Source organism: Phalaenopsis equestris, unplaced genomic scaffold (genome assembly GCF_001263595.1).
Source record: "Phalaenopsis equestris unplaced genomic scaffold, ASM126359v1 Scaffold233999, whole genome shotgun sequence".
NCBI classification, from domain to species: domain Eukaryota; kingdom Viridiplantae; phylum Streptophyta; class Magnoliopsida; order Asparagales; family Orchidaceae; genus Phalaenopsis; species Phalaenopsis equestris.
Window position 1 is genome coordinate 2,295 of NW_018251927.1, and position 11,620 is coordinate 13,914.

At 35.1% G+C, this 11,620-nt stretch overlaps 1 protein-coding gene across 2 annotated transcripts in view; it reads left to right on the top strand.

Moving 5' to 3' along the window:
- Window positions 1-304: 304 nt before the first annotated feature.
- Window positions 305-11,620, top strand: part of LOC110038814 (dolichyl-diphosphooligosaccharide--protein glycosyltransferase subunit 1A) — a gene marked incomplete at its 5' end in the record, with an annotated part of 49,700 nt that continues 38,384 nt past the window's right edge. For both annotated transcript variants that reach the window (XM_020743722.1, XM_020743723.1), the window contains 5 exon segments: window positions 305-933; window positions 1,020-1,167; window positions 1,701-1,877; window positions 4,035-4,103; window positions 4,196-4,285. In XM_020743722.1, coding sequence (XP_020599381.1) covers window positions 305-933; window positions 1,020-1,167; window positions 1,701-1,877; window positions 4,035-4,103; window positions 4,196-4,285 — 1,113 coding nt within the window.

The following is an 11,620-nucleotide window of genomic DNA, read 5'->3' on the forward strand; positions in this document are numbered from 1 at the left end:
TAACCAAACTAGTTGGGGGAGGGCTAATGATTATTTTTTTTTTTTTTTTTTGGCCAAAATTAACCTGAAACAAGAGTTGAATCCATTAAACATTGCATGCATCTGTCCAACATAAGTGTGCTATTTAATAGTGTTAATATTTTATTTTTGTAAGGCTTTGACTTGAGTTTGCGTTATATATATCTCAGATGTGCATAAACATTGCTCCTTAAATGCCATTAGGTCACTAAAAGTTTTTTTTCTTCCATATTTTTATTAAATGACATTTATTCACTAACAGTTATTTTATCTTTTATATTTTTAGGTTGAGAATGCTGGACGTAATGTTGTCTCAGAGATTTTGCTGGCAATTCCTAATATGCAGGCAAAGAATTTGGCAAATTTGAAAGCATTTTACAATGAAGGAAAAGGAAAAGGTTCTGCCATTAACCTTCCAGTTTCGGAGGTTTACCCAGAGGGGATGCCCCATGAATTGACCTTCCACACCCTGTCATTAACTGAGGGTCTGGAGAAAGGGAAAAGCCTCTCTGTAAATGTTCTTACCATATTTACTCATTCCCTGCAGCCATTCCCTGAGGAAATCAGTCAAGCGGATGCCCAGCTTGTTGTTTATCAGGATAGTGCCTACTATTTATCACCCTATGTGGTGAAGTCTCAGTCGCTTAATGTTCTGCTACCTGGTGGACGGGTGGAATCATATACTAAACATCCCAGTGGAAAACTTGTAGACTCTGAAATTAAATATGGACCTTATGAGAAACTTCCTCCTTTCTCTTACTCGGCCATAGTTATTCATTTTGAAAACAATAATCCATTTGTGGTTGCTCAAGAATTAGTGAGGGAGATAGAGATTTCTCACTGGGGTAGCATACAGGTAACTGAACACTACAACCTTGCCCACAAAGGGGCCACTAACAAAGGGGGCTTTTCTAGGTTAATCTCATCTACTTTTTAATTTTCATTTTCTATCGTGCTAACCAAACTAAAACTAGCTGTTTTAACATGCATTTTCTATATAGGCTTGATTACCAATCTAGATCATATATGGGAGGGAGATCATCGCTTAGACAACTCATTGCTAGGTTGCCACCACGAGCCCATTCTATTTATTATAGGGATGACATTGGGAACATCTCAACATCTCATCTTTGGGGAGACTCTAGAAAGGTGACATACACGCTCATCACCTAAATTTATTTCTTCTACAAGATATAACTTAAATTTTGGTTGAGTCGAACTTGTTATATCCACGGCTGGAGCTTGAGCTTTATCATTTAAATTAGTTTGAGTTCAAGTTAAATCTATGAGTGTTCGAGCTACTCATTTATTACAGAAGAGAGAATATGATTCTGTTTTATGTTATTATTGTAATAAAATGCTCAGAAGAAAAAAAGTTAATTAAGAAATAATAAGAAAACACTTTAAATAAATGAGAGAGAATTTTTAAATATTTTAAATAGCTTTGTATTCAAAATTTAAAATGTTAATATATTTTTATTTTCTTTTATTTTATTATTTTTTATACAAACTAGCTGACGAGCGGACTAGTTGGGTTTGGCTCAGGCTTAATTCGTTAGCTAATCGAGCTCAACTCACGAGCTATTCATTGAGTAATGCTCGAGCCACATTTGAGTCAGCTTAACTCTGTTATACCTCTAGCTTGTTCTACTTGAGATTCACAATTTTTGTGTTATATGCAGACACAGCTGGAAATCGAACCTAGATTTCCTATATTTGGTGGATGGAGAACATCCTTTACCATTGGCTACGGCTTACCTCTGCAAGATTTTTTGTTTATTTCTGAGGGAAACCGTTTTCTGAACATCACATTTGGCTGCCCTATGGATGAGGTTGTTATTGATAATCTCATTGTTAAGGTGAGTCACTCTAGTTTGAACTATTATTTCCTGATTGTTCATGCAAAGTTATTTTAACGTTTGTTGGATGACTTCCTTTTTTATGTTCAGCATCTTCCACATACTGTATTTTGTTCCAATGTTTTAGCTCCTGCATTTTTGATTTGATAATCATTATATTTAGTTTTCTAGTTCATTGGCTTGTAGTAAACAGATTTCTTTTAGAGCTTTTGATGTTCAATACGTTCTTTTAAATTTTATTGGAGGCGCTGTTTTTACATATTTCATTTAAGTGGAAGCATAATTCCTTCTAGGAACGACATTCATGATAATCATATAACTATTATTATTTCCTTAAAGGACCACTCAACTACACTGTGAATAGTGCTGTACATTTACTGTTAAGAAGATTTACATGCATACAGCCTAAGCCTTAATCTAACGCCTAAACTTCAATTTTTACATACACACCACCTGTCCTATGCATGAAAATGTGTATTTCACTTTTAAAAGTTAAAATGGTGGTATTTTGGATGTGATATAAAAGATTTGAGTAGTATAAATGTAACGAGCAAAATTTAGGTGTTAGATATGTGAGTACATAAAAATTGGGTGGTACGTATGTAAATGCCCCTTATTGTTAGAATGGTAGGCTTTACATTTGCAATCTCTGTACTTTCATCTTGTTATTTCTCATTTTCTCTATGTAGGAAACATGTATTAGTTTGTTGCCAGAGGGGAAATGGGCTATTCTGTCCCTTCAAAGAAAAAAAAAAGCATGCTATAATGGAATCTTGATAATTTTTAATTACATAGCGCTCATAGTTTTTAAACCATGTTGATCTTTCAATATATTGGAAAGCTATTTCTTTTTGTATCCCATTATTCAGATAAGCAGCTTGTTCCTATCCTTTTGTTTATAGTCCTATCTGTCTTGCATCAATCAGCTTGTGGTTTGGTTGAAATAACAATTTCACATTTTTTGCTGCCCACAGTTTTTAATCATCACCCTCCAACTAGCAAAGTCTGCATGCTTCTTATCCTATCTATATCTTGCCTATGACTCGTACCCTTAGTTGTGATGTTGTTTTTCTTATATATTTGGCAATTTTGAGTTCCAATGATAGAGCAAAATGGTAATTTAATCAAAATGGCTTACTGTTCTTATGAAATTTTATGCAATATGTTATTTACAATCATTGTCTCTCAAGTATCAGTGCTTGCACGGCAATTGGTATGACTTTTTAGGATTGAGATGCAGTTGAAATGTTCTGTTTAAGTATTTTCATTAAGTTCTATCTGACATGACTAGACATTTGTTGGGATTCCAACTTTTCTACTTCATTTATTAGGAAAAAAGTTTCAAGAAGGCGTAGACACAACCAAACATAATCCAAATTGCTGATCTGACCTCTATTAAATAATTGATAGACATTGAATCTCAACATTGGTGGTCAAAGTTAGTTTTGGATTGAGTCAATGTTCTCGATCTTTTTGTCAAAATATTGAATAATGAAAGCCCATGTTGTTTTGTCTTTCTGCCAAAGATTACTTGATTTTATAAACCATAGACTTTGTGATTCATGCATTCTTTATTTGAAAAAATGAAATTAGGTATATTGTATTCTATTAGACATAAAACAATGGCCATGTTCATGGACATCCATGTTTCTTTCATTTCAAAATTGCCCTTCCTCCATTGTTAAAGATAATCTTTGATGAGAAAAAACATATTGGCATTCTGTAGAGCGCATTCTGCTGCGTATCAAAGACATTTGTTTTTGGGTTTTTTCATCATTAAACATTTGCCATTAATCTCATAAATGTACACTGATCTCATTTCTTGGTGCTATTCCTAAGCTTTTTTTTTTCTTGAAAGGTTTTAATACGCCTAGTTTTTCTCCTTTCTAAAATGCCATTAGAAAGTTAAAAGGGGCTATATAATTGGAATTTTAATTCCATATAGGTAATGTAGGTTCAGTTCTTACTCAAGAGTATATTTGTGCTTCATTGATGATATATTCCATTTTGCTGGAATTTGTAGTTTCATGTCATTATTTAGCGATGGAATTCTCGTCTTCAGCATCCTTAGTTTAAGTTAATTTGCTTTAGCATTAAAACCACTGCAAGTTGAAATGCTTCACCTGCTAAGGATGATGATTTATTTGCTGGTTGCAGGTAGTTTTACCTGAAGGATCCAAAGAAGTTTCTGTTTTGGTTCCATTTCACACCAAACAATGGCACGAGGTCGGCTATAGTATTTATTACGTGCACTACTTTGGTTCATTACAATAGTATTGACAAGAATTTTTTGATTATTTGTGCATTTTCCTCTGCAGACAAAATATTCACATCTGGACCTTATTGGAAGGCCTGTTATTGTCTTGAAAAAAACCAATGTTGTTCCAGAGCATAATACCTATTTTCAGGTACGCCTCAAGTCATTTTTATTGACTTCTTTACACTTTTTTTTTCCTTTTATTAAAAGGTTTAATATTTAATTTTTCAGTTTCTCTGCTTCGTAAGTTTTCTTTTGGTCTAGATGCATGAATAATAGTTAAGATGAAATTATAAGAAACTCCTCATTGAGCATTATTGGTAGATCCATATATTTTTAATGCTGGCGCCAAAAAAATAGAGACATGAACTATGCCAACTTCGCAATTTACACTTAGAGATGTTGAGTAGGGCGTGGAGCAGTGGGTTAAGTACTTATATTTAAGTATACTTGAAGGTCCAGATTTGAGTCATGGAAACTACTACTTTGCACATATAAAGTTTAAGGATGTGGACATCAACCTCTCCCCAAACCCTGTTTGGTTGAAACTCTATCTACTGGGTGTTCTTTTTGGATTAATGAAGGAAAATTTGACAATTAGGGCTGAGAAACTATTAAATAAATAGAGAAAATGAGATGGTTTATAGAATCATTGCGAGTAAAAGGTAGCACTATCAGATTTGATGTAGAAGTTAGTCTAATGTCACTCAACTTGCAGTGACATAAAGTTTAATCTACAAAGTAAAAGTTTGTAAACATAAAGTTTAATCTACAAATGTGCATAGGAAACCTAATTTATTTAGGTTTTCACATTTCCAGAAGAGTATGACAAGGGGCTTATTAATATGAAGTAATGGCCGGTTTAGTTTTATCCTTGAGCGCTATTCTTGAAATATTGCATATTTCATTAACAAAATAAAGCGGTTACATCAAAAAGCAAAAACTAAAATCTATGCCTCTTGGGCATTTACAAGATGCGTATGATTCTCTTGCAAAACAACACAAGTTAAAAGAAAATCACTATCAAGGTCTTTTTTTGCACTGAGTATGGGAAGCTATGTTACTTTCTCTATTGGTGAAGTGAAACAAAACTTGCTTAAATTTAATCAAGAAACCAATATTTGGGTTGTTGGGAGTGTTGAGCCGCGACCTCCTCTTGTCCATGGAATGCTGAAAGTAGTTGATCACATTGGAGCTATCCCCTTCGATGATTATTTTGTTGCCCTTAGTCATCTAATCTTCCATAAGTCTTTGGAGAGATATAACAACAATCATTTCCACTTGCGTGCTGTCTCAATACATAAATTTATAGCCCAAGGCCGCAATCAAGCGTCACTGCCCGTACCGAATATTAATTCCAATGCCCGCAAGGTTGGAAGGAAGAAGGGTTCTTTTAAATTTCACTTTATTCTAACCTGGAGAAGGGGGGGGGGGGGGGCATACCGAATAATAATTCCAATGCCCGCAAGGTTGGAAGGACGCAGGGTTCTTTTAACTTTCACTTTATTCTAACCTAGAGAGGGGGGGGGGGGGGGGTTTTCCAAAGAGGCCGGGAAAGCAGGTTTTTGATGGCACCCTAGTGCTCTGAAATTGGATAAAATTGGGGGTCGGTAAGGGCCTCAAGCAAGTTGGAAGCAATCGTCGTGGGGGTACCGTTAGCTTTAGCATGCTTTTTGGCTTTTCTTGTCCTCCAATAGAGGTAAACCGCATTACAAAATTGCCTTTCCAATGGGGCATTGGAAGTAGTGACTTCATGGAGCTTCTCGAGTACCTCCTTGAAGGTTTGAAAAGTGGGGATGATGAAGCCTCATTTGCGGAGTTTCTCGAGCACTGCAATCAAAGGAAATAATTAGTAGTAAGATGGGTTCTGTCTCCACACTTGCACATCCCCACATACATTGTTGGGAGTCTGCGGTTGGAAAGCCAAGCATTCATGTGGATGCCATCCATGCTAAACCTCCACCAGATCGCCTCCCTTGAACGCTATTCTTTGAAAATACAGAAGTACCTTCTAACTAATTAAACAAATCGGCAATCTTCGGTAGTGGATACTTTTTTTTAATTGTAAGCTTATTCAACCCTCTCTAGTCAATACACATTCCGAAGCTCTCATCTTTCTTCTTCATGAATATTATTGGAGCTTCCTAAGGTGAGGTGCTAGGTCTGATAAACCCTTTACATAGTAACTCTTGTAATTGACTTGACTTTTCAACTCCTGTAACCCTTTAACCGTTATTTTGTAGGATGCTTTGGATACAAGCTTAGAACTTGACGAGAGCTCAATAGTGAAATCAATCTTTTGCACTGGTGTTTCGACGACTAAATCATCAAGAAAAACTTTTGGATATTTTCTTGCCTCTGGGATTTCATCTAAGGACTTCACTTCTTTAGAGATATCTGTTACCTGAACAAAAAAAACATTGACTTCCATGATTCAAGAATTTGAAAGCCTTCAAATAGGTTTATCATGGATGCCAATCCTATATCATCATAAAGTTTAACTGTTGTCTCCGTAGGTACATTTAATTTTACAGTCTTCTTATTGTAATCAATGATAACAAATTTTTTAGATAACTAATCTATGCCTAAAATCATTTCAAACTCCATTAAGGGTAACAAGATAAGATGTGCATAAAATTTTTTTTCTCCATTCGTCTACTTCACCTCATGTGATTGATTAACCTCCATAAAAAGTACAATTTGGCATTCTAACCGACAATATAACATTCATTAAGATGATATTCAATTGCATCATTTTAACTAGTTCTTTAGCTATAAAAGACCATGATGCTCCCGAATCAAACAATAATCTTATTGGCCTATTTCGAGACAAATATACGTATCAATGAAATCATTGCAGTGAACAACTAAGGTTAACTTATTAATATAATTAAGTTCTTACATTGTGTTATGTGACATGACATGAATTTTGTGATGACTAAAGATGCTCTATGTTAAGATTATTAAAAGTGAAATATACCTTGATTACTTGAGGGGAGTCCTTAGCTTCTGCTGAGAAAGTGCATATGCTATGGGCTAGACTTTCTACTGAGTCTTGCCTACATTTGACACTTATCCTAAAGGGTCTACTGCCCTCAGCTTGCCAAAGTTCTTTTGAGGTGGTTTAGAACTGTTCCTAGAATCAGCTGCCCTCTGTCCCAATCTATGACAATTCTTCTCCATGTTCGCACTGGTGGCACCAAAAGCGAGACACTTGTCACATTTCTTCACTTTAAACTGTGTCAACATTGTTGGATCTAGTCTTCTTAGCACTTGTATTTCCTAGATGGAAGGACTGCCTGCACTGAGAGCCCTGAGGAAACCTGGTCACCTTTGAATTCTTCCTCTTCTAAAAGTCTCACCTCTGAGTAGCTTCTAAATCTAGCTCTCTCCATCAGAACAGAGTAATCAATGATCCCGAGAGGATTAAGTGACTGTCTAATCATATCTTTTAGCCCAGGCAAAAATCAGGGGCACTTCTATACATTTGGAATCAATTGGAGCGCATATCTTGAGAGCATGGTGAATTCAACTTTATACTGCATAATAGATTGATCATCCTTAACCAAGCGAATAACTTTGTTCCGCGTCTGCATCCTTTTTGACAGTGTTTCGAACCTGTCTCTAAAAGTGCTCACAAACTCGTCTCACTGCATCATGTGACTAGCTCTATCCTTGTATTTCTTCTGCAATTGTTCTTGCCATCATTTTGTCGTTTTTTCTTTCAAGGCAAAAAATCTCAGTGCAACTCTCTTGTTAAGTGGATAAGACACCCCATCTAGAAGCTTTTCCACTCTTAGCAGTCAATTTTTAGTATCCATCAGACCTCCAAATTAGCACCCATCGGACCTCCAGAAAAGAAAGATTGTCTCATATCCTGAAAAAAATTCAAATATGTGTCCATCTGGCCTCCCCCACTGGAATTGACATGAGTTTGAGAGTTTCTAATCAATTGAGTTACTACACTCATCATCTCAACAAATGCATCTGTATTCACAATAATATATGGGGTGTATCACCTTATACCATATCATCTCTAGCTTCTTCCCGTTCATTTTTCATATTTCTGAAATAACATGAGAAAAATTATAATTAACCCAATTTAACCCTTGATTAATATTACTCATGAATTGACTCAATCAATCTAATGACTCTTTTTGATCATGATTCAACTTATTTTGCTCTGATAACACTTTTGCAACAACTTGGTTTGATAGCTTAGAATTATTTAAGTCAGAGCTGCGGTCGGATGGTATTGATACCACAATTTGATATACTTGCTTTGTATATATCTTCTTTAATTTCAGTCATTGACAAAGGCGCCAAAAACTTGACCCCCTTTCCGTACTGATAATATAATTTTATGATTTTATAGCGGCTACTCCGAGGTATTAAATTTTCTAATTATTGATTTCAAAGCTTCACTAGAATTGAAACCTAAGTGCACGTATTACTCAAATAATATATGATTTTCTTTTAAACCTCAGTATTGATCCCACAAGGAAGATAAAAACTATTTTATGAATTCAGTAAAACTTTACTTAAACTTCAAACAATTATCTAGGAAATAAGGTCGCAATTTTATGTGTAAAAAGAAGTAATTAATTCCTACTAATTCAGTTTCAGAACTTAAAGAAAATGCTTAGTGTTTCTAAACTAACTTTACGTAGAAGAGTTCAAATTATATGAAAAATTTTCCTCTTTGCAATGAGATAATAGTCAGTGTAAGAATCAAATGTTAGAAGGTTTAAATGTAGTATTGTGACAAATAAGAACTTACCTATTCTTTATCCTTTTTTGAGTGCATAAAGAACACTAACTAACCTTGAGTTAATTTCTTAAATCCTTGGTTATGATAGGTAGATTATAGTATGTTACTCTAGATTACCCATTGTGCCCACAATTTTGGACTAACCTAACCTTAACTCTAGAACTACTTCTTATTACCAAAAATTTTAACTCAAGTCTACTATAACATTTATAGAATCAAAAATATAGTTCTCTTAAGATAACACCACATATTATAGGTTATTTCAAAATAAATAGTCTATTGAGGACATATAAAACTTAGTTTTTAAAAGTTTTTCTTCCTCCCCAAACTTAAGTTTTTAAACAGATTTAAACATTTTAGTACAAAATAAATATGAAGAGAGAAAAATTTAATAGAATTATTATCTATCACATTGTTCTAAACATGAAAATCATACACATACAAGTAGTAAAAGCAGGTTCTTAGCAGTAGTAAATCTCAAATCTACATGTATTGCATGAAAATTTTAAAGTAAAAGAATTACTCTATCACACGGGCAATACTGTACATGATCTGGAGCAAAAAGTAAACAGTAGTGCAACAACAATTAAAAAGTTCAAAATCCACAAAACACTAGTAAAAAACAACATAAAATTAAGTGCAACGATAATACCTAAAATGACAATAACAAAGTCATAAGCAGTAAAGAAAACAAGTACATCCATGTGAATAATCAAGCTCCTCCTCATCATCCACCTCATCATCTTCTCCTGTATAGGACTGCGATGCTCAAACCTCATATACTGCGGATAAGAAGGAAACTCCACAGTCTTATCTCCTCTGAGAAAGCTTACAAGAGAGGTATGAAAACTTTCCCCGTAATCACTCTTCCTTTTTCCTGTAATCAGTCTTCCATTCGAGATAAGAATCAAATTGTTCCAAATGATCATCAATGTTCTGTACTTTACTCTATACGAATGATATATCATCTTGTAATTCCTGCACCCGATCAACCACAGTATCTAAAGTAATAGCAGGACGAGAAGAAGTACGGAAGGTAAAAGGTCTAGAAGTAGAATGAATATCAGAAGAGCTAGCTCCTCAGAAGAGCTAGCTCCAGTTCTCCATACAACATGTGATCCATATAGTTCCACATTAACCTTTCCAATAGGCTTTAGTGGCTGCAATTGCTCTTCCCATCTCTCATAACTTACTTCTGATTGTTGGCATAAAGTAAAAATGAGGGAAGAGTGTCCAAGGCATCCTGTAGTTTCTCCTTTCGTAGAAGTGATAATATTCTTATAAATAAGAGAGCCAATGTCTTTAGGTTTCATCCTCTAAATGCAATAATTTAAAGTGACTCTCTCTCGGGTCACTTCACTCAATTGATTCGATGGAAGAAATCTAGCTAAAATGAAATAATGCCATGTTTTGATTGCGCATTTAGCTAAGAAGAAGAGAAATTTACCCTGTGCTCGTTTTTGATCTTTCAAGTTCCCCTTCCATTGATCATAAATGCTATAATCTCATCGAGCTCAACTCATTAGAATTGAAATCAGAATAGTAGTTGTCGGAAACATCCCCGAATGAGTATAGAGCGTTGATACGCTCCAGAGTGAAGTAGACACGATTCTCACTGATTGTTACAAATTCATAAGAAATTTCGGGAAAGTTAGCATAAAATTCACGCACAACGGAAATAACCGCTACGTCAGTAAAGTAGCAGAAACTTTCCCAGTGTCGCGCCACTATCAAATTCTTCGAAGCCTCTCCCAGTCTGGCGAAACTTTGTTCCGCTATCAACTTCTTCGTCATGAGTACATCACTGTATCGATCCTGTGCTTTCAGGCTAACAAATTTCTTGTGATGAAAGACTTCCTTTCCTTTTCCTCTCTTGATTTTAGGAGCTACGTGAAATCTAATAAAAACTGAATGAAAATCTAAATAACTTCCAAATACATATTTTATAAGCTCCTACACACTTTCCAAACTAAGAAGCACTTTGCCATGGATTTTCCACTAATTTTCTCAAAAATTCATGATTTTCAGCATTTTCACAATGTGGAAGAAATCCACAGTAAAATAAGAAAATTTCTATGACAAAGTGTAGATCTTACTCGAAGAAGAAATTCAGAGTTTTTGAGTCCTAAAACTTCCAAAATTGTGATCTATGTGAAGCCCTAGGGACCTCTTGCAATGGTCTGGGGAGGAAGCAGATGATTCCTGCAGTGAAAATGGTGTGAACTGGCCCATTTCATGATAAATGGGCGGTTCAGCCTAGGCGCCAGATTTTGGCACTTAGGCACCCTGCTCTCGGGATACTGGCGCTTAGGCGCCAGGTTTTAGCGCATAGGCGCCAGTGCTCAATTTTGCAAATTTTGATTTAAAAAAAAAACTGCAAACCTAAGGCCTCCGGACCCTAATTTACTCGATTCAACATCTTTTAATAATTATTTATTTTTCGATCTTATCCCAACTTTCATTTGCACAATCACACAATTCCTAAATACGAACAACCCAAGCGATTCAAGCACACGAACACCAAATATCAAACTCACAATCTTAACATAAGCACACTAACATAAACATCAGTTCGATACAAACAAACAAAACATCAATCCTACATAAGCTTAATAAGCAAATACAAACACACAAGAATAAAAATATGCAGACACACAAACACCCACATATTAGGGTTCGACACTAAGGGTCCGTTTGGGGCAGCTTATAAGTGTG